General features: G+C 37.5%; 1 protein-coding gene across 3 annotated transcripts in view; it reads right to left on the bottom strand.

The window, feature by feature from the left end:
- NBAS (NBAS subunit of NRZ tethering complex) overlaps window positions 1-25,017 on the bottom strand; it is a 394,766-nt gene that overhangs the window by 340,721 nt on the left and 29,028 nt on the right. For 2 of the 3 annotated variants that reach the window (XM_050754036.1, XM_050754037.1), the window contains one exon: window positions 1,170-1,308. In XM_050754036.1, the coding sequence (XP_050609993.1) occupies window positions 1,170-1,308 (139 nt within the window). Of the gene's footprint in view, window positions 1-1,169; window positions 1,309-20,255; window positions 21,115-25,017 lie in introns of those variants that run through there. The other variant, XM_050754038.1, reaches the window with a different exon arrangement.

Below are 25,017 nucleotides of genomic sequence, written 5' to 3'. Positions count from 1 at the left end.
TGTTGGTCAGTCTGGTCTCGAACTCCTGACCTTGTGATCTGCCCACCTCGGCCTCCCAAAGTGATGGGATTACAGGCATGAGCCACTGCACCCGGCCCAAGTGTTCACTTTCATACAGTTTACACAAATAACTAAGATATGTAAGACTGCAGTGTGGCCAGGAGGTAAACATAATTACTCTTTACCAGTACCTAGTTTTTCATACCTTTCTGGACACACAGAAAACTATTTCCCAGGCCCCTTGAAGCTGGGGGGGGGGGGCATAATACAATAAATAAACTGTAAGTAGAACCAATGTCACTTCTGGTCTAAGACAATAAAAATTCCAACTTTTATCCTCCCTTCCCTTCCTAAGACCATAAACTGAGATAGTGGGAGCTCAAAAGGTCACCACTCTCCACGGATCTTTTAATCATCACTTGAAACAAGCTGCCCAGGAGAGTCATGATCTCAACAGCAGGTTTTGCCACAAAATAAGGAAAAAATCTGAACATGATAGGCCACAGAAATGTCAAGACTTTGCATTTGCTCATTTGATTGTCTGAATTATCAAAATAGAGCCTAGCCTATGCTGACTACTATAGCCTCAAGGACTGCCTGACACAAAACAGAACCTCAATACATAAGTATAGAATGAATGGATGGATAGATGAATAGTCCATATAAATATGGAACAATATGGAAATCTGGACTCTAATTCCACCATTTGCTAGCTGGATGACCAGGGCAACTTACTTAATTACAGTTCACTCACCACCTCCTCAAACAGACTTGGGCCAGTAACAATATTTACCTCAAAGGGTTACTTAGAATTAAACGAGTTAGAGCATATAAAAAGCACTCAGAATAGTTGCCAACACATTAAAAAGCACTTAATACATGTTTACATCTAAACAAGCAAATACAAGGAATGGGACTACTGTCAGGTTGGTTTTCTAATATCCGAAAATGTCACCACTAAAAATTATTCCAAGTTAAATACAACATGCCTCAGTTGAATTTGCTATTTGAAAGAAATAAAATTATACCAGCATTAATTCACTGTCCTCATTTAAGATGAAATTATTTCTTCCTCTATACCTTACATAGGACTTATTTATCTAAGACAAATAGCATAGTGAAATGACACACAGCAAAGTGAAGTGCCATAACTCGTAACTCATACTTACCGCAGTAACCCTGTCTCCACCATTAGTAACCTGCTTGTAATACGGAGATCCTGAAAGAACTCTCCAGGCAGAAAGGCCACAGCTAGAAGCTTTTGACATGCCTACTTCAGCAGTTTCACATCCACCGACCAACAAAAGTCTAAAAAAGAAAAAAATTTTAAAAATCGATAAATTGCAAATGTAAATAAGAGCAAAACAAAGAGCAGAAACAGTCACCTTGATAAAGAAAATTTACAAAGTACTATTAATATATGTTAAACCTAGAAGGTAAATATTTCAGAGCAAACAATTAAAAGAAAACCAAACTGTTTTTCAATTTGAATTTCACCGTATACTAAGGCTTATATATTCAGGCACCTGAAATCCAGGTGGGAACATAGAAATGAAGAAAAAACTTAAGGCTGGCAACTTAATATCAAAAAAACTGTATCAACACCAATAAACGTTAATAGATGTGCAGCCTCACCCAGATACATTATGCATTAATTATGGCAACATATCTGATGCAATGAGGGAGCCATTACAGAATGCTAGAAAGAAATGACACCCGGGAGAGAGCGAATGCGAAAGAACCACAGAGCAATAATTATACAAAAATAAGACTGGTCGGTAGTTTAGCTGCACACTATGATTGGTTCACTTTGCTGCTTGTTACACTCCATTCACAACTGGAGGCCAGTTACCAACATGGCAAACAGCCTAACATATACTAAAAGTTAAAAGACGTTACTGTGTAACCACCCTAAACAAAGCTATTTAATAAAGGAACCCCAACAGTCACAATTTTTAAAGTTATGTTCAGTACTTCTGGCAGGGACCTGTATAACAGACATCATAATCATCTGTCTAAAGAAAGAAAAAATGTCTGAAAGTTCTGTTTACCTCCTTCTTGGCCATACCCATAGAAAAACCAAATCTTGAAAAATGTATGTTTCTACATAGAAATTGAAAGGTCAAAGAAAACACTTCATAAAGTTATTTAGAGTTGGCATATCAGACTAATTCAGTTACAATTTACGTCAACTAAAGCTAACTTTAAATGTTATAAAATTATAAATATCAGTACCTCGTGACATAACACCATGAGCTCTCAATACTGAGCCTTCAAGACCAGTGATGGTGTATGCCCAAGGTAGTCAAAAGCACTATATTATTGTAGAAAGCAACACCTGGCTTCTGTTAATTTTGTTCACCTTGTATAGCAGGTCACACAATGGCCCCCAAAAGATGCCCATGTCCTAATCATTGCAGCCTGTGAGTATGTTCTATTACATGGATGTAAGGTTATAGATGGAATTAGGGTTGCTAACCAAATGACTTGAACATAGTGAGAGTATCCTGAATTATTCAGGTGGCCCCAAAGTAATCACAAGGATCCTTAAAGGTAGAAAGAGGCAGCAGAAGAGTCAATGTCAGAGTAATGTAATGTGACACTCAACTGGCCACAACTGGCTTTGAAGGTAGAAGAGGCCACAAGCCAAGGAATCTGGGCAGCTTCTAGAAGCCGGAAAAGGCAAAAAAATAGATTCTCCCCAAGCCTCCAGAAAAGAACACAGCCCTGAGGATATGTTTGATTTTAGCCCAGTGAGATCCATTTCAGACTTCTGATCTCCAGGACTGCAGGGTAAGTTTGTGTTATATCACCAAGTTTGTTATTCATAGAAAATGAATATATACCTTTTTTCCTTCCTAGTCCCAAAACTGAGATGACCTGTCACACTCTAATGCCACCAAAAGCCCTCTTCACATCTGACTACTCACTTTCTAAAGTGTTTCTGAACTAAGCTAATAATAACAATTAAAGAACTCATCTCTACCATATACTCTTAGATCCAAATTTTTCAAAACCATACAAAATCCTTCCAGATTTAATTACGAAGTGTAGCCCCACTCAAAATCTCAAAATCCATGAAGTAATTTAAATGCACTTTCTTCACAGAAACACAACTTGAGCCTTCACACAAAGCCTTTTCCCTACTGCCTTTATATGTGGCTCTAACAAATTTTCATCTCAGCAAATCGGAAGCAAAAAACTTTGAGATGATGCCTTGAAGCAACCTATTTGGGCTGTTCCTACCCTAAGCAAATCCTTAGAGCTAACAAGTAATTAACCCTGCTCACCAGCGCAAAAGAGATTGTGGTCCAAAGTCTGGCTAGTAGTATAAGTATTACTTGCCCAGAGCATTCATTCTCCTCAAATGATTCTATTACAGTAAACTATTTCCCAAAAAAAAGGGGGATATATCTAGTGCAGATAAAATCATATTATCCCTCAGATTCTAACTCTCAATTTGGAGAAAATATTGATGAAAAAAGAAAAATAAACAACACTACAAAGATGCAATCAACAAAAACTAGACAGTGAGAAACTAAAAAATAAATGGCCTGGGTTTTCTTTCAGAACCCACATACACAAAATCAAAGCAAAAGAGCCACAGATAGGAGGAGGAAATGGAGAGCAGATCAATGAATTAAAAGAAAACACAGGCTGGGTGCAGTGGCTCATGTCTGGGAAGGGTGGATAGGGAAATGGCTGGGTATACAGGTAAAATGAGACTGGCCATGAGCTGACTGTTGAAACTGAGTAACAGACACTAAGGAGTCAGTATACTATTCTACTTTTATACATGCTTCAAATTTTACATAAATTTCTTTCTCAAAAGTCCATTTGATAGGAAAAAATCCTCTGAATAAATAGAAATAAAAGGGGTAATCTGGAATATCCAAAGTTCAGAATTTAATCACAATGTTTTTTCAATCCGAAAACATGTGATTCCTAAAACATACCTTTAAAAACTAATAACCTCTATTTGAAAAAAAAAATCACTATTTGAGAATTCAATAAATTCCCAAAAGGCCACTGTAAAACAGTTCCTTGATAACTGAAATAACGTCACTTTGATCAATGTCCAATGTATATATTTGTGTTAAAAACATATAATAAACATTAATCTATTTATAATATATAATTTCTACTAATTAAATTTATGTTAACATATGTATGAAACTTTAAGTTGGCTGACTACTGAAGGAGTTACAGACCTAAGTGATAATCCAGATTTTTTATGTCCTGGGTATTGGAAGACACTTCCTCTCTATGAATTCTGATAAGTAGTATAGCCATGCATAGATTAAATTGGCTACAAAACATTAAGATCCCCTGAGAACAAAAGGGATTCAGTATCTGTTCCCAGCCTTTCCTCCATTCATGCCAGACTTAAGAATAAGTAGGAAAGCAGCAGAATGATGAAACAAATCATGTGCTGTTCCAATCAGACAGATAGCAGCTTTAGGACACTGATGCTCCAGCTCTAAGAATGCATATGTGTTCACACATCCAAGTAGGCACGGGTGCTCGAGTATGTTTAAAGGGGAAGAAATGGAGATAACTGAATCAACATCTTCACAAAACAGGCAACTGGCAGCTGCTGAGTGCAGGGCAATGTGCAGAGCACTGAGTGTACAAAGATGAACAAGGCATGCTCTCTGCATTTAAAAGCTCACTCTCTAAAACACACACACACAAAAAAGGAAGAACACATGGGAGCATGAAATTATTGGCACAAAAGATGACAGACCACTCTGAAGATGATAAGCCAATCTAAATCTACGAATCGGTTTTTCTTTAGTTATACATGCCAAGGGGCCAGCCTGGGAAACATGTCTCCACAACAAATATAAAAATTAGCTGGGCACAGCAGTGCATGCCTGTAGTCCCAGCCACCTGGAAGGCAGAGGCTGCAGGAAGCCAAGATCGAGCCACCACTTCAGCTTAAGTGATAGAGTAAGACTTTCTCAAAACAAACAAACAAAATCCCCAAGGGGTATCAACCCCAATTCAGACTCCATTACTTTATTATTTAATAAGACGCACAATGTTGACTAGAACTAATCTACAAGTGATTAAGAAAGTAAAAGTAAAAGCAGGGTTATGGTGATGACTGGCCAAATAAACATGCTCCATCATGATCACAGTGTTCAGAACAGCTTCCAGGGCAACATTGGCCAGAAGTGAGGAGAAATAAAGTTCCACTGGTAAAACCATGTAACTTTAAAAAATGTCAGTCGATGGGAAAGAGAAGAGTCTGAAAGTCAGCACAATATACCCAATATATGTTTGCTGAGGGGCTGTGAACTGAATGTCCACATTTCTCATTAGGAGGCACAGAGTGAAGAGGGTACAAAGACACCCATCTTCTCACTGCTTGTCCTCACTGTACGTTTCAGCAGTAAGATATGACGAGATAAGGTGGGAAGAAGGGAAGGGTCATGGCAATGGAGGCAGGGAAAGTTGGAGTCACACTGATTAAAATGGACAAGACAATGCTAAGCCAAGAACTTGCTATTTTTAAAGAAATATTGAGAAGAAAATTTCATGCTTGTGACAATTATAAGAGGTGAATGAAGAGGGAGAGATACTATCTCCTTTGGTGGATATTTTAAAAACGCCAATTCCTCTTAATTTACAAATTGAATGCAATTTCACATAAAATCCTGTAAGAATTTTTCATGGAATTGAACACACTGATTTAATGAAACTAGAAAAACACAGAATTCCCATGGGAAAACAAAAGTTCTAAGAAGAGCCAACTCAGTTCATGCTGATCAATCTTTCACTTATGAGCTGGGCTTTGTGCATCTTGACCTGTAAACATTTTCCTGCCCTGCCATCATTAAGACAATCTCGCTCGAATTTGACCATATTAAAATTTAAAACTTCCATTCATAAAATGAAGACCGGGCCTGTAATCCCAGCACTTTGGGAAGCCCAGGTGGGCAGATCACCTGAGCTCAAGAGTTTGAGACCACCCTGGGCAACATGGTGAAACCCCATCTCTACTAAAATACAAAAAATTATCTGGGCGTGGTGGCGTGCACCTGTAGTCCCAGCTACTTGGGAGACTGAGGCACCAGAATCGCTTGAGCCTGGGAGGCAGAGGTTGCAGTGAGCCGAGATCGCTCCACTGCACTCCAGCTTGGGCTACAGAGTAAGACTCCATCTCAAAACAAAAAAAAAAAATGAAGACTGGGAGAAGTTATTTACAACACATAGAACTAACAAAGTATTAGTAGTATCAGTAGGCAGAATTTATAAAGATGTCCAAAAGAAAAGTAGAAAAATGATAAGCAACAGCAAATCGCAAAAAAAGAAATCCAAAAGCCAATAATGCAAATTAAAACAACACAGATTTACACCAATCACCCTCTAGAATGTTCAGGGACCTAGCAACCCTTATAAACTACTGGAGAGATTGCAAATTGAATCAATCATTTTGGAGCAACTTGACAATATCAAATAAACGCACACAACCAACTACCCCACAAACTCTGCTCTAAGGAAACTATAGAGAAATTCTCGCATGGGTATATTCATCTTTTGGCAAAAAAAAAAAAAAAAAAAAAGTTTAGTGTGAAACTTGTTTTGTTTTTTACTTTTATTTTAGGTTTAGGGGTATATGTGCAGGGTTTCTACATGGGTAAATTGTGTGTCGCAGGGGTTTGCTGTACAGATTATTTTTTCACCCAGGTAACAAGCCTAGTACTCGATAGGTAGTTTTTTGATCCTCACAGCACTATTTATAATGCTGAAAAATTAGAAATATTTCAAATGTTTAAAAGGGATGGACAAATAACCAAAGTGTTCAGGAAAACATATACAATGTGAAGGGAACAAATACAAAAATATATATTGGAAGGTCACACACCAAAATTATGACAGCTGCTTCCAGAGGGGAGAAAGTGAGACAAAAGAATGGAAGTAGGGAATGTTGTTTGTATTACGGTCTCTGATATTTATATATCTTTGGGAGTATACACACACGTACATGTACATCTTAGGTCAAAGAAAGATACATTTAATATTTGTTAATTGCATGTAGTAGGTACGTAGGTTTACAGATGCTCCTTGACTTATGATCAGGTAACCAATAAGCCTATTGTAAATGGAAAATACTGTAAATGAAAACTGGGTGTTTTATACATGTGATGGGATGTCAAAACACACAACACAATATCCAAAAAATGCTGGCAACACAGTATATAGAGTATAGTTTGCTTGCCTCATGATCTGATCACATTACCCTCGTGGTTGCATGGCAGACTGGGAGCTTCAGTTTACTGCGATACCCAGCATCACGAGAGTATCCTAGACATACTGCTACCCCAGGAAAAGATCAAAATGCTAAGTACAGTTTCTACTGAATGTGTATTGCTTCTGCACCACCATAAAGTGGAAAAGTCTTAAGTTAAAAAAATTACAAGTTGGGGACCATCTGTATATTATATTATTCTCTGTACTTCTCCTTCTCTCTCCCTTTTTTTTTTTTTAACTTAAAAAGAAGAACATCAAGATACAATATCCCAAATTATGCACATAAATTTCTCTAGCTAATGAAGTCTAGGGGGAAAAAAAAAACAGTGAATTGGCTTTAACACATTGCATCAACCCACAAGTCTAGAGAAATACTGAAAAGGAAATTATCATATAATGTGCCTTGTGATATTTTGAGGTTGTGTATACATTAATGATTATATCTTAAGTATTCTTGGACTGGGACTTACTACTAAAATAGTTATTAGATTTTTTAAGAAATTTAGTCTATAGAAGCTAACACTGTAGCAAATAATTTATATCATTAATGTTACTTGCTTTTGCATTAAATTCCTCCACCTAGAATGTTTACATGCAATGGTAACCATTAGATCCTTAAATATACAGAATATTTATTTGACTTTTAAGTGCTTAATTTCAAAATAAAATTTTGAAGCAAATATTTTCAAATTATCCCATGAAGATACAGTAAAATGGAATTTTTATAATACAAAGTAAATCCTCTACACTAAAGCACATGACATGGGAATTAGCAAAACTTTACTTCCCCTCAACAAAAACAAGAGAGAAAGAGAAAGAAAAAGATTATCTTTCCCAATAATCTTTGTCTTAGTCCATTTTCACGCTGCTGATAAAGACATACCCGAGAAGGGGCAATTTACAAAAGAAAGAGTTTTATTGGACTTACAGCTCCACATGGCTGGGGAGGCCTCATGATCATGGTGGAAGGCGAGGAGGAGCAAGTCACATCTTACCTGGACGGCAGCAGGCAAAGAGAGCTTGTGCAGAGAAACTCCCATTTTTTTAAAACCATCAGATCTCATGAGCCCCATTCACTATCACGAGAAGAGCATGGGAAAGACCCGCCCCCACGATTCAATCATGTCCCACCAGGTCCCTCCCACAACACGTGGAAATTATGGGAGCTACAAGGTGAGATTTGGGTGGGGACACAGAGCCAAGTCATATTAATCTTCAACCTCAAATTTTATGGAAAATAGCAGGAAAATGATGGGTCTAGAATCAGGAGTATCAAGTTCAACTAACCTTTGCTCAAAAGAAACTATATAATCTTGAGACATTCCTTTCACACCATTAACATTTACTAAACTGCGTATAACCAATGAGGAATATGCTAAGCCACTGACGAAACCTCTTAGTAAACTACTTCTAATTTTTTGGAAATCAATGTTGAGCATAACTCTTAACTCTCACTTTTGTCCAGTACCACATATGGTGTGCCGGTTAGGGGGCCTGCATTCCTTCTGTACCTTCCTTTGCTCAAACAGCCAGGGATATGCATTCATATAGAGGAATAAATATGAGCAGAGTCCACCACAAGTAAAATAACCAGTAAGCACTGACCACTACTGCACAAGAGCTCTTCAGAAACCTTTCAGTTAGGTACAAAAGCAGCCTAAAAGACACATTAACTGCACGGAGGAAGAGGTCAAAGAAGGCTGCACAGCATAGCACCAGTAAAAGGTTCATCCATTAAACAATTTCCCAGACAGATAAAGGGGTTAGGTAAAGAGCGTTCTAAGCCAAGGGCATTCTAAACCAACATGATGTACAAGAACACAGAGATGAGTTTGTAAATGGTGTGTTCAAAGAACTATAAGAACTGCAATGAGTGCTTCCAGCCTCTAAAGGACAAGTGGGAAATAACAGGGCAGAAGGTTCCAATAGGTCCTTAACAGTACAAATATTCTGTCTTGCTAACTTCCTGGGCAAGAAGTTAATCATGCTCTACCTTCTATCACATAACAGTCATTTAAATCATACCTCCATTACTACACTTGGAGCCATTTGGGTGCAGACACTGTGTCTAATTCATTGTTGTATCCTTTAGAGCATTTACTACGGTTGTTTCAAAAGACACATCTCTCTGGGCACTAAGTGCCAAGAACTACGGTGCCACAAAGATAAATAAGACATAGTCCTTGTCCTTGTCTTAACTTCTCTAGGCTTCAGTTCTCCTACCTGAGAAATGAAGAGGTTGAACCAAATGATGGATGAACTCTTTTCCAGCTCTAAAATTCTAAGAGTCAAAAACTCAAAGCAGGAACACAGGTATCGGACAACAAAAATAAACTGTGACTGATGGAGTGAAAAAACCTAAGGAGGAGTGAATTAAAGGAGCAAGATTAAAGGTAGAGGCCAGAGAAGAACAGGGGGCGGTATCACAGACGTGACCAGGGCAATACGAGAAAAGGCAAGTACAGGCAGAATGCAAGCCCCTAAGCAGCTGACTATACGTGATACCGACGAACTGTGAAAGTTAGTGGATACAGACATACTGTTAGATCAAGGAGTAAGTTCTGGTGTTTGATAGCATAGTAGGGTGACTATAGTTAGTAATAATTTATCATATATTTTAAAATAGCTAGAAGAGATTTGAAATGTTCCCAACACAAAGAAATGGCAAATGTTTAGGTGATGGAGATCCTAAATACCCTGATCTGATCATTACACATTGTATACATATATTAAGATATCATGGTATCTTATGTAGCAATTTAAATGTTTTTAATTAACAAAAAAAGTTACACTAAAAATTGGTTCAAGAAGAATTATAAATGGCTTATTAAGAAGGTTCTTCAATCTAATAAATGTTGGAAAAATCTGCCATCTAGTGGCTTAAAACTCCTTAAAACCAAGGAAGGAATCTGTCCAATGACCAGTAACCAATAAAGAAAAAGAAAGAAAGAAAATACTCCCCATATCCCAAAATTTAAAACTGCCTTAACCACACTTGGCAAAGTAAGGGCTCAAAAAACGTCACCTATCAATTCACAGCTAGAAGACATAACTCTTGGGAAAACTGAAATGTTCTCAATATTAATTCATTGTAGTATATCCTAAACATTCTTTACTACAAAAATCCTGCTAGCTCAATATTTTAAACTCTGCTTATCCTTATTTATTACGGTATTTATAAGAAGAAAGCATATATAATCATGACACTTTATATTAGCAGTTCTCACATATAAGCCTCAGAATCACCTAAAAGGCTTGTTAAAATAGATTACTGGGCCACCACTCTGCAGCATCCAAATCAGGAAGTCTAGCATAGACTCCAATAATTTGCATTTCTCTATTTTTTTTTTTTTAATTTTTGAGACTGGGTCTCACTCTGTCACCCAAGCTGGAGTGCAGTGGTGGCACAATCACAGCTCACTACAGTGTACCTCCCAGGTTCAAGTGATCTTCGCACCCTCAGCCTCCCAAGTAGTTGGGAATACAGGCACGTGCGTGCCTGGCTAATTTTTTTCTTTTTTTAATCTTTTGTAGAAACAAGGATCTCCCTATGTAGCCCAGGCTGGTCTCAAACTCCTAGGTGCAAGTGACCTTCCTGCCTTGGCCTCCCAAAGTGCTGGGACTACAGGCATGAGCCACTGTAACCAGCCAAGAATTTGCATTTCTAACCATTTCCCCAGTTATTCTGATGATACTGGTCAGGGACCACACTTTGAGAACCACTGCTATACTTTATGTTTGAATCTGTTATCTGATCTCTAGAAGATACACTTTACTATAGGTCAAATTATGATGCATCAGACTATTTAGTCAACATGTGCTTAAGAATAATCACAGAAAACTGATTATATTGAATGATTAATTATTAAAGATAAAATTTGAGAATTTTTCCTGGACTTCTTAGTTCATTAATGAAATCATTACCTGGCAATTTGATGACTGGGCATCCTATTTAAAACTGAGTGGTACTCAGTTATAAATTTTTTTTTTTTTTTTTTTTTTTTTTTTTTTTTTGGGACAGAGTCTCGCTCTGTCGCCCAGGCTGGAGTGCAGTGGCCAGATCTCAGCTCACTGCAAGCTCCGCCTCCCGGGTTCACGCCATTCTCCTGCCTCAGCCTCCCGAGTAGCTGGGACTACAGACAGCCGCCACCTCGCCTAGCTAGTTTTTTGTATTTTTTAGTAGAGACGGGGTTTCACCGTGTTAGCCAGGATGGTCTCGATCTCCTGATCTCGTGATCCGCCCGTCTCGGCCTCCCAAAGTGCTGGGATTACAGGCTTGAGCCACCGCACCCGGCCCATTTATAAATTTTTTAAAATACAATTTAGAGTTTAGAATCAAGAAGTATGGAAAGGCCAGGCACAGTGACTTACATATGTAATTCCAGCAGTTTGGGAGGCCCAGGCAGGAAGCTCACTTAAAGTCAGAAGTTAGAGACCAGCTTGAGCAAAATGGCAAGACCGCATTGCCTCAAAAATTTAAAAATCAGCTGGGTGTTGTGACACATACCTGTAGTCCCAGTTACTCAGAAGGCTGAGGAGGGAGGATCGCTTGAGTCCAGGAGGTAGAAGCTGCAGCAAGCCAGGATCACATATATCACTGCACTCAAATATGAAGGACAGGGCGAGACCCTGTCTCAAAAAAAAGAACTACAAAAAAATCTATGAAGTTCAACACTCCTTACTTTCTACCTCCCAAACAGAACTAGACCCACACTCAGACAGATTGTTGGATGACATAAAACAGGGGCCAGAAAACATTTTGTGTAAAAGGCTAGATTATAAATATTTTAGGCTCTGTGGGCCATATGGTCTCTCACAACTACTAGTTTATGTCAGAGCATGAAAAAAAACCAGACAATGTGTAAAACAAAAAAAAAGCGTGGCTATGTGCCTATAAATCTTTCTTTATAAACACTGAAATTTGAATTTCATATAATTTTCATGTATGATAAAATATTCTTTTGAGGTTTTTTTCAACAATTTAAAAAATATAAAATCTATGCTTAGAAACAGGCCACATTTGGCCCACAGGCCAGAGTTTGCCAGAGAAAAGCTTACTGGGCATGGGAATCAAAGACATGAATTTACCACTGAACAGTCATGCCATCTTAGGAAAGTTTCTTGAGCTCTAGGAGCTTAGGTTTCTCTACACACACAAGAGCAGTTATGAAACCATCTCATACTGTGATGAGTAGGATTCAGCATATATAAGTATCTGGTCATCAGTAAAGGCTCTATAAAGTTAATTTCATCTATTATAATCTTCAATTGAAGTCAATTCAATGTCAATTCAGAAAGTGTCTAAAACTTGCAAGGTGCTAAGCTAGCAGTGTAGGAAATACTGTGTGATGAAATCAAGTATTCCCTGCCCTCATGGAGTTTACAATCTTATGGCATTACTATATCATTAACTGACCGCAATCTTAACACTACCTTCTTTGACCCAGCTGGCGGAGGTGATCCCATCTTACAGAAACATCTATTCTGATTCTTTGGTCACCCTGAAGAGGCGTGACCAAAGAATCACTTGTGAAATTACAGTGAGACTGTAATTTCACCAAAGAAAAGTTTGGAAAAACCCTTCCATTCATACAGTTGCTCCACCTAGCTCTTACATTTTAATTCTTCCAAAGTCAGGCTTTCATTTATTTACTGAGAAACATTTATTGAGCACCAAGTATGTGCCAAGCCCTAGTCTAAAAGCTGAAAATAGAGCTGTAAATAACACAGATGAAGTTTCTGCTTTCATGGAAATTACATTCTAGTGTATTAGTATTGCTTTCTCTCTTTATATGCTTTGACAAAGTCAAGTATATTTAACAATTTAACCAAAATCTACTGACAAGTACTCCATGCGAAGCACCGTGCTGCTGAGACTAATGATACAGTTCTAAGACAGGGTTTTTGGTTTTAAAAACAACAATGACATTTTGAGAAATACAGACATTTACACATGCCTAGAGTTATCTAGACCAGGGGCCAGCAAACTCCAGTCCCTCAAATCAAATTCAGCCCACCATCGATTTTTGTAAATAAAGCTTTATGGAACACAGCCACACTGTGAATTTTATATGTTGTCATGTCTGCTTTCACACTACAAAGGAGAGTTAAGCAGTTATAACAGAGACCATATGGCCCGCACAGTCTAAAATATTTACAATCTGCCCCTTTACAGGAAGTGTGCTGACCGCTGGCACAGAGCAAAGAAAACATGAGAGGGTGTAATAGGAAGCTAGACAGACGAAAGGCCAAGCTACAAAAGGCCTTTAATACTAATCTAAGAAGCGATATCTCTATCCCAAGGGCTAAAGGAAATCAGAGAAGGATTTCTAAGTAGAGAAGTAAATGATCAGAGTTGTATTTTAAGACCTGTGATTCTTTCTAACAACAGAAATGAAAAGAAATTAGAGGAAGAGGAAACAACTTGATAAGTAAATTGGGTCAGAAGTAACGAGGGTCTGAATTATAAGGATGGCACTAGAAATGGGGAGGAGGAGGCATACTAAAGAAGCAGAATCAACAAGGCTTGAAGATCATAAGAACGAGTTGAGAATTATCTAACATAAATCTCAAATTCTGGCCTGGTGGAAATATTATACATCAAGATATGGGAATACATGAGAAAAAGCAGGTTTGAAGGAGGAAAATTATGAACACAGAATATAATAAGTACAAGGTAGTTGTGAGCTATCCAGGAAAAGATGTTCAGTAAGCGAGTGAATAAGCAGCTTTGTGGCCTAGGAGTACCTTCTGGGATACAGACTTAGAAGGTATTACATATGCATTTAAGTAGTTAAAAACCACTAGGTCTGAATAAGGCTGCCTATAAAAATATATAGAATAGGTAAGGGAAAAAATATGGCCAAAAGATTCCATTAAAATACTATGAGAATTGATAACCAAGTTTAATGTAGGAGCAATACACAGCTGACCCCTGAATACCACAGGGTTACGGGTGCCAGCCCCCAAGCAGGCAAAATCCATGTATAACTTTTGACTGCCCCAAAATTTAACTACTAATAGGCTAATGTTGACCCAAGCCTTAGTGATAACAAAAACAGTCTATTAACACATATTTTATAGGTATTACATACTGTATTCTTACAGTAAAGTAAGCTAAAGAAATGAAAATGTTATTAAGAAAAAATCCTAAGATTAAATACATTTACAGTACTGTACTGTATTTATCAATGCTGTATGTTTACATAGTCTGTTTATAAGATCAATCATCTGTCTGAAAGGGTGCGCACCACAGCTGTAGATTCAACCTGTGGCGCATATCGAGCGATTCAACTTTTTCTTGTCATGTCGTGACTTCTCCCTGCTTCCTGGGAGCACTTCCAGCATCACTAGTGGGACTTCGTATGGGTCCCATGGCATTATTCAAGGTTTACAGTACCGCACTAAACACTATGAAAATACACGAGAACCTCGAGAGATTACTTTTTACTGTGATACGCAATTTCCTGGAGACTAACTGCTCACTTGGAGATGATTAACACCATGCAACATTTTAAGTGGGTACTTGCAACGCAAGCTCACTGCAACAGCAACAGGTGGCTACAAAATTATTACCATAGTACAGTATTACCACAGCTACTTTATGCAGTTATTATTTAACACTACATCTTTATGATTGTTTACATTTCTCTTGACTGTGAATGTCACCATACACGGTCTGTAAGTTTTGATAAATGTTATTTTTTTATAATAGATTTGTGTATATTACATGGTAATAAAATAGAATTATATCTGCATATATTTTATGCATTCATGACATATCTAATTTTTTCTCAATATTTTTGATACTTCCAAGGTATGTGGTTCATCTGCAAGTTTCTTCATGTTGTTGCCAATCTTCAAAAAAACATTTCTAATATATTTATTGAAAAAAATCTGCGTGTAAGTGGACCCATGCAGTAGAACCCTGTGTCGTTCAAGGATCAGCTGTACAGGCAGCATTCCGCATCCATGGGTTCTGCATACGGGGATTCAACCAACCACAGATGAAAAATATTCAGAAAAAAAAGGGATGGTTGTATCTGTACTGAACATGTATAGACTTTTTTTCTTGTCATTCTCTAAACAATACAGTATGACAAGTATTTATAGAGCATTTACATTGGATGAGATATTATACATAGTCTACAGACAACGTGAAATACACAGGAGGATGTGCATAGATTATATGCAAATACTACGCCATTTCACATCAGGGACTTGAGCATTTGTGGGTTTTGGTATCCAGGAGGGGTCCTAGAACCCAGCCTCCACAGATACCAAGGAATGACTGTGCAAAAATAAACTGTATTTCTATAGGCTAGGTGCAGTGGCTCATGCCTGTAATCCCAACACTTTGGGAGGCCAAGATGGGCGAATCACCGGAGGTTAGGAGTTTGAGACCACCTTGGCCAACATGGTGAAACCCTGTCTCTATTAAACATACAAAAATTAGCTGGGTATGGTGGTAGATGCCTGTAATCCGAACAACTCAAGAAGCTGAGGCAGGAGAATCACTTGAACCTGGGAGACAAAGGTTGCAGTGAGCCGAGATCACGCCACTGCACTCCAGCCTGGGGAACAGAGTGAGATTATGTCTCCAAATAAATAAATAAATAAACTGTATTTCTATCTACTAGTAGTGAACAGTGAAAAAAAGCTAACTAAGGTAGGAAATATATCTCAACCTTCAGATGCTAGCATACCTCTTTCAAATGATTTTTTGGTATATTAAAGGTATCATTTACATCATCTTTTTATTTGTTCATTTATTTAAAGTTAGCACATAAAAGCTAAACAACTGTGCTTTATCATAACCACTACTCTCTGTGACACCACAGATTTTTTACACAAATTAGAAACATTTGTGCATGTAAAATGTAAAGCCATCATGTTGCCGTATTTGGGAGATACACGGTGAATGGAAAAAGATAAAATAATACCTGAAACAGAGTGACTTCCTGACTGCCAAGATGATGGCAGTGGTTCCTAACTGTGATATGGGGAGCAAGATACCCCACACAGGTTTTGCAAAGGTAGATATTCTTGAGTAAATGTGATGATATAGATTGAGTGCACTTATTACATGTCCCGGTTCAAACTGGGGTAGGAGTAGGGGGAGAGCTGGCAGCATCATATAAGCATCATATATGTGGTTTTGTAAAATATATGTATGCAAATATTATCTAGCTATGAATACATATAAAGAACAAATACATGTGTCAATTAGAAGATTCTTAGCAAAAGGAATTTAAGTATAAAGTTCTACTGGTAAGGCTTTCCTTGCAGTAGACATGGAAAATCTAGGTACTTCAGCTAAATGTCAATACTATAACACTACTTTTGCTGTCTGTGCTTACTAAACAAACTTCTGATTACAATTGGGATTCCCACATGGGTCTATCAAGACAAGTTTCCTGGTCCATTTTATAGTTTTCAAAATAAAGTATTATATTGGCTCACTGATGCTTTTTTCTTTACATAAATCTTTTGAGCTACATTAGCCCCTAAGTGTGATATCCTCTCTGCACATTGACAAATTCAGTTTTCTGGGTCTTTGAAGTTTTCTGGATTAGAGTAACCTCGCTAAAGAGAAAACTGTTTCTCTCTGAGCATGAAATCTTGATGGCATGAACTTGTGTTTTACTCATGTTTGTCACCCCTACCTGCAACAAGTGCCTTAGTGGTCTGACTGGCATGTTGTAGGCTTCCAAGGAAGTCAGAATAAACACACATGCATACATATGCTCACCCCATGCAGACAGACAAGAGAAGATGGATATCCAGTTCTGCTACTTCTACACTTGTGTCAACCATCAATCTTAGCTCCTTATGGGCCCAGGCCTGGCCTCACAGTACTTCTTCGCCCAGTTTTTTAGGCAGCTACAACCAATGGAAGGGAGAGAGCAACTAAAATGAAATTTATTGCTATCCCTCATTAGGGCAACTTCAAAGCAAGGAACATATCCTAGTCATTATCCCATTCATCCCATTAAATCTCCCAGAGCTTATAGCACAAGGATTTTTAACTGGAGGGGAGGACACCTGATCAAGTCTTTGAGGGTAGGACCTAGGTATGCAATTTTTTTAATTTTCAATAGGTAATTCTGCTGTCCACACCTTGTTAAGAGTCATTGGCCTGGCACAGAATGTCAATAAAAGTACTAATGAATAAATTAACTTAGAGTTCTTGGACGTTCTTGCCTGTTTCCTTCCCTCAACCCACAGCTGATGCTAAAGAACATAAGCTGAAGATTTAATTCCCTCTCGATCCTTAGGGTGGATTTAAGCAACTCCACTACAAAAACAAAATATATTCAGCATCTACCTATATGGTTTATTCCACATCTACTTTTTATCCAGATTTAAATGACTGTCCAGGTTCTGAAACCAAATTCCCAATTTCCATCCCAATACCAGCAATTTAATTTTTGAAGTCTTACTCAAACTTGTTCTCCCAGGAAAAGTAAGTTTTGTCTCTGAAGCCTGCTGTTGCCTGCCAGGTATCCCTGACAATGAATCTTTCCACAATGCCTGCTGTTAAACTCTCCACCACAATTTTCCTCTGTCAAATGCTACACAGTAATCTACAATGACCCTCCTTGGTGCTTGAAGAACTGTGGTCTGTGCCCAGTACAGTGCCAGAAAAGTGTGGTAAAGAAAGAGTAAATGACTTGCTTTGGGATTACACAGTTAGAAAGTAGGACAATCAAGAACAGAATTCAGGGCTCCTGTCTCCTATTCCAGTACACATTCTATTACATTAAAAAATATTTTTAAAATTTTCTGTAGATATAAAACCAACTGTAGTAGTGGTTGCATAACTCTATACATTTAGTAAAAATCAATCAATTATATACTGAAAATCAGTGTCAAAGGGTCATCAAGGAATGCGAACATGAGTGGCTTTTCCCAAGAAAGTAGGTATATTCTCTGCCTTTTGACTTTGTTGAGATGTAAATTAGAGTCTAGAAGTAGCTACCTTCAAACACTAATTACCTTTTTGTAGCTATCAAGGAAATGTTGGAAATACAAAGCCACGTCAGATGTTGCTTATAAAAATTTTCAACAAAATTGAAAACAAAAATAGGAACAAAATTACAAAAATAAAAAAGTTATATACTACTGAAAGCAGTAAGTGCCACTTAAAAATCTATACATAAAGTGTTCTATTTGAACCTAACTCATTAAGTGTTATTTGGGACTGTATGATTCCCAGATAGGGTGTAAACTCCTACAGGGCAGGTACTACATTTGAATCTCCACCAGCAAGCATAGTACCCACCATGAACAAAAAGCTTAATGCCATCTCGTCTAACAATGCAGAGATCAGAGAATCTTCTCAGCCAGAATTAGGCTGTAATCTCTGCTAAAACCAACAGAGCAAAGAGAACATTAAGAATACAAAAAAAGATGGCAGCGAGGTGTTGGGGTAGGTTGAAGAAAGGAAGCAAGACTGGAATGAGACAGTCTGAGTGTTTAAGGATAAAATACATTAGGCTGTGAGTTAGGATATGTAAGAAAGAAAATAGTCAAAATCAGCATATTCATAGAGCTTATCCCAAAGCTTCTCAACTAATTTTTGTTTCATATTACCAAATTTACCATCTCAGTTTCTCTTCTTCAACAATGCTCGCAACATTAGACAAAACGATGAATTTCATAAAACCCTGAGTTTGTATATTACCAATTTATCGAAATTCAACTCTGGCTGATTATCTTCACATTTATAAAATCTTTGTGGATGATAAACATCACAGGCCCACATTACTGGAATAACGGAAAATAAATAAAAATGTGATAAATAGGCCGAGTGCAGTGGCTCACGCCTGTAATCCCAGCACTTTGGGAGGCCGAGGCGGGTGGATCACAAGGTCAGGAGATCAAGACCACGGTGAAACCCCGTCTCTACTAAAAATACAAAAATTAGCCGGGCGCAGTGGCAGGCGCCTGTAGTCCCAGCTACTCAGGAGGCTGAGGCAGGAGAATGGCGTGAACCCGGGAGGCGGAGCTTGCACTGAACCGAGACCGCGCCACTGCACTCCAGCCTGGGCGACAGAGCAAAACTCCGTCTCAAAAAAAAAAAAAAAAAAAAAAAGTGATAAATATTTCAGCTTCTTTCGTTTAAAAAAAAAAAAAAAAAAGACCACATAATGGAAAATACAAACAAGCTAGCAAAATTTTCGTCACATACAACAGGCCACTTACACGTGCTCCTTGCTTTACAACAATCTTCATTCAGAAACAATAATGCAGTCATCCATCTCCAAACTAACTGCCACCAAGAGATGTATATGATTGTACAACCAACAAAAGGCCCTCTTTCTTTGGTTTGATAATATATCAAACTTTCCAGACATTCTTATTTAAATGGAGACTGCCCCTCAAAAATACCCTAAATTGCTTAGATCCTGAGTCAAAAAGTAAACATCTTAAAAGTAGTAAGTATAATCTGACTTTAAGGAACTTTATCCCATAATAACTATTCAGTATGATCATTTCAATCCTACAGTCCCACTTACCTTCCTGAAATAATGCCAGGAAAAAAGAAATCAAATACTGACTCTTGTAACAATTGAAGAGAGTGGAGTAGTCAGTATGAAATAAACAATCAAACAAAAACAGTCCAGCATTAAGATATAAAATACCCTTCTTTTAAAAGGGACGAGAGAGAAAAAAAAAAAAAAAACAGAAATGTGGGGTATGAAGAAGAACACAAAATGGAAAAGGAGAAAAAAGGAAAAGTCAAAAGAAAGAAACATAAATTTTCTTCTCTACTCAAAAAATAAAAGTTATTTATTCAAGGTGCCCTCAAAGCCAGAGCTCATACACTATTCATTGCGACTTTTACAAAGGTGTATACCACATATTCCTTGCTTTCAAGTATCTGATAGTCTAATTGGAGATATGAGATATGTGTCCACCTATTTGAATTACCATAACAAAATACCTGAGAGACTGAGTAATTTATGAAGAACAGAAACCTATATTCTCACAGTTCTGAAGACTGGGAAGTTCACAAGGTGTGGTGAGGTTGGTTGTCTGGTGGGAGCTGCTCTCCACTTCCTAAACGGCGCCTTGTTTCTGCATCTGCCAGAGGGGAGGAACACTGTGTCCTCACATGGCAGAAGGTGGGAAGACAACGGGTGGAGCCTCTTCTATGAGGGCCTTAAACACACTCATGACGGAGGAGTCCTAACGGCCTCATCATGTCTTAAAGGCCTCACCTCTTAACGCCATCGCATTGGCCGTTAAGTTTCAACACATGGATTTTGGAGGGCAGATGTTCACACTATAGAAGGATATATTCATCAAAATAGAAAACAATTAACAATAAAATATGGTGTATTTAAATAGTGCCCAAACTGTGGTACAAACACAGAATAGCAGTTATATATAAGATAACGAGTAGGTCCTTGTCACGTGTGACGTGAACTAGTACCTGATCATCTACGAGTCACCCAGCCTCTAGTATCTCCCTATGGAATCAACATTCCTCAAACCACAAATGATCGTATTTCTTCAGCTCAAAAATTTGAGTCCCCTAAAGAATAAGCTGCCTCTTACCACTCCCAATTAACGGGCCTCAACCTGCCCTTCCCATGTCCTATCTCCTACCACCACTATCACCTCCCTTGTCCTCAGACACACACTCTACAGTGTCAGCCAAGCTACACCACTTACAATTTCCCAAAACTACACCATGATTTCTTTTCCCTTGCCACTATTAACATTGTCACTTTGTCTAGAATGTCCATCATATCTGGATTGTATCCATTCACCAAAGCAAGTCCAAGTGCTACCTGCGATGCTTCCGTGCTCCTTCAAGCAAGTAGTAGCTCCTTTATTTGGACCCCCACCTCACTGTATCTGCATTCCTTTAAGGCGCTTATTTATAAATAATATGAATATATTTATATTTATATAATAAATATATAATATATATTTTAATATATGTGAAATACATTTTTATATATTATATATGTTTAGATACGTAAATGTATATATATACACACACACATAGAGCATTCAGAGAAAGAAATGTATTTTAGACATTAGTAAAAAACATATGCATACACTGGCCTGGCATGATGGCTCACGCCTGTAATCCCAACACTTTGGGAGTCTGAAGCGGGAGGATGACCTGAGGTCAGGAGTTCGAGACCAGCCTGGCCAACATTGTGAAACCCAGTCGCTACAAAAATACAAAAATTAGCCAGACCTGATGTCAAGTGCCTGTAATCCCAGCTACTCAGGAGGCTAAGGCAGAAGAATCACTTGAACCAGGAAGGCAGAGATTGCAGTGAGCTGAGATCACACTATTGCACTTTAGCCTGGGCAACAGAGTGAGACTCCATCTCAAAAAAAATAAATAAATAAAATTAAAATATATATATATATATATGAATACACACATATATTATTTCCTAAGAATATGAGATCTTAGGTCAGAATTGCTCTCCATCTTCACATCTCCCCCAACCCCTAACATGGTGCATTCCACAAGGCAAGCCACAATAAAGACGGTCACGGAAAGCAGGCCAGATAAAGATAGAATGGACTTTCTACCTCATCAATCATCCTAATACCAACAACTTCTGTAACTGAACACACACGCTTTTTAAGAAACATATTCAAAAAGTATATATATGTGCTGAGAAAGTGAGGTATTAATAACTACACTTTAAAACAACAAAATTAGCAGGGCGTGGTGGCTCATGCCCGTAATCTCAGCACTTTGGGAGACTGAGGTGGGTAGATTGCTTGAGCTCAGGAGTGCAAGATCAGCCTGAGCAACATGGCAAAACCCTATCTCTCCAAAATCAACAGCCAGGTGTGGTGGCGTTCGCCTGTGGTCCCAGCTACTTGAGAGGCTGAAGTGGGAGGATCGTTTGAGCCCAGGAGGTTGAGGCTGCAGTAAGCCAAAATCATGCACTGGACTCCAGCATGGATGACAGGGTGAGACCCTCTCTCAAATAAATAAATAAAATAAAACCAAAAAATCAACTTGAACTAAACCCAAAAGACTTTAAAGGAGGAAACCCTGCTTAAACGATAAAATGTGATCCCAAAGTAAATGTTAACATAAACAAGAGGTCACCCTCAACAGAAATCAAACTAGCAATCAGAGTGCCATGGGTACTGTATATGCACTGTCAAAGCTTGGCAAAATTCACAATAAAGAACTGAGCATGTCACAGCAAAACAAATTCTATTCCATTTCTAATAGCAAGATTTAAATTCAAGACTTAATGTGAAGCTAGGCACAGAAAATATAAGATCTAACATATTAAATATTGAAAGGCCAGTCTTTATATAAGAATTTGACAAAAATAAAATCAAAATGGCATGATTTTATTATTGTAATATGTTTATTTTATAATCAAAAATGTTTTGTTGTAATAAATTGTGTAATTATTTGCAGCATATAGGATTACATTCAATACTATAAAATGCAAAGACCTCTAACTTCACATATAAACATTCAACTATATCCAAAATAAAACAGAAGTCTATTATCATTTCAGATTACCTACTGTTAATATTTTTAAATTATGTTTAAATTTTTAATTTAATATTAAATATTTAATTTTTAAATTAAATTAATATTTTTAAATTTTTAATTTTTTTTAGTTAGCCAGATTTTTTAAACTGATCATCAAATTTCTTAAGGATAAACAACTAACTCTTAAACAGAGCCACACAAATCAAAAGGAGTAAGTTAAAAGTATTATATTTATGCAATACTAAATAATAACTTTACCTATCATTTCCTGAAAACCTACCATGTGCTGAATATTTAATCCTCAAAACATCCTGGGGCTCACTAAATATTCATTTCAACTCCCTTTTGTCTTTTTTTAAGAAAGATATTTAAAAAACTAAAGAGAACTTCTATAAGTGAAAAATATAACAATAAAATCTAAAATCACGATAACTAATTTAAAAAGGAGATGCAGCACAAAAGAATTTGTAATATAGGAAACATATCGGCAAAAATTAACCAGAATATAGATTTTTTCAAAATAAAATCATATGTATCAGTAATTTACTATATTTATAAAAGATCTCAAAAAGCGTTTCAATCTACTTTCTTCAGTAAGTACATGTATTTATACAGAAAAAATTAAAATAATATTTTACTTCTCTCTTTTCCACAAAAACAAAGTAGTGGGGGAAAGGTGAGTGGGAAAAAATTAAAGGTCATTCTAGGAGAACCTACATCTAGATAACAGAAATCCCAGAGAATTAAAAAAAAAAAAAAAAGGAAGAAGAAGAAGAAGAAATAATCAAAGAAATAATTCAAAGAATTTTCTCAAAAGTGAGATTTTTTACTATCTAAAGTGAAGGGCCAGCATCGTGGATATTAGTAAACCTACGCCAAGTCATAACATGGTCAAATTTCAGAACACTGGGGGAAAAAAAGAGAATCTTACATTCCAGAGAGAAAGAAGACAAAAAGCAGAGAAAGAAAGAAACATGGGTTTTACACTACAATGACATTCTCGAGAGCAACACTACTAGAAGCTACAAGAAAATAGAACAATACCTTCAAAATTTTATAGAAAAAGTATTTCCATCCTACAATTCTATTCAGTCAAATGATCAATTAAGTGCATGAAGATAAAATGAAGCCATTTTCAGATATGCAGGGCTTCAAAAAAATGTATTTCCCATGTACCATTTCTCAGGAAGTTACAGGAGGTTGTGACCCACCAAAACAGTTAAATAAACCAAAAAAGAAAAAAATATATATATATAAGGAACAGGTCATGTAACCAGAGAGAAATAGGGAAGCAATCTTCTGCATAATGGTGAAGTGAAATTCCAAGACAATAGCTATGTGGCAGGTGTTAAATCCAAACTGGAGCAGATCAGAAAGTTCTGAGATCTCCATCCATGGCCATACTACACTGAATGCACCTGATCTTGCATGATCTCAGAAGAAAGTTCTGAGACCTCTTCAAGATGATCAAACAGCACACCTAAAAGGAGGTTTACACTATGGAGGTGAGTTTAGGGGAAAGTCTGTGATAAGTACATTTCAAAACATGACAAATTAAAAAGAATTATTAACTACAAGGAAAATAAACAAGTAAGAAGTTACCAGGTGGGTCTTCCTATGGCATGCAAAGCCCTGCATGATTCAGCACTCACCACGCTCTCTTTGACCTCACCTTGTTACTCTGCATCACAATCTGCTTCAGCCTAACTAGCTTCACTGCTGTTCCTAAAAATGCCAAGCACACTTCCAACTCAGGGCTTTTGCTCTGGCTATTCCTGCTGCATAGAATACTCTTCTCCCAGATACCTAAAAACTACTAATACCCTTACCTACTGCAGGGCTTTGCACAAATGTCACTTCCTCAGTGAGGGTAATGCGGCCACCGTATTTCAAACTAGAACTTGCACCCTACTCTCCCAGCCTTCCACTCTCCATCTCTGATTATTTTTTCCCATAATACTTAGCTCCTCGCATACTTTATATTCATTGTTTGTTGTCTGTCATTCCCTCAAAAAGTTCCAGGAGGAAGATATACCCTAAGCACCTGGAACAGTATGTGGCACAGAGTAGGAAATCAATATATGCTTGTCGAATGAAAAAATGAATAAATAAAAATGGAAAATCATTGAAATCATGAAATACTATACAAGCTTCTTGTCTTACCTATAAGTATCATCTACATAACCATAATAATCATACTATAGGCCGGGCGTGGTGGCTCACGCCTGTAATCCCAGCACTTTGGGAGGCCA

The sequence above is a fragment of the Macaca thibetana genome, chromosome 13 (genome assembly GCF_024542745.1).
Source record: "Macaca thibetana thibetana isolate TM-01 chromosome 13, ASM2454274v1, whole genome shotgun sequence".
In the NCBI taxonomy this organism is placed as follows: domain Eukaryota; kingdom Metazoa; phylum Chordata; class Mammalia; order Primates; family Cercopithecidae; genus Macaca; species Macaca thibetana.
This window is presented reverse-complemented; position numbering and strand designations above follow the sequence as displayed.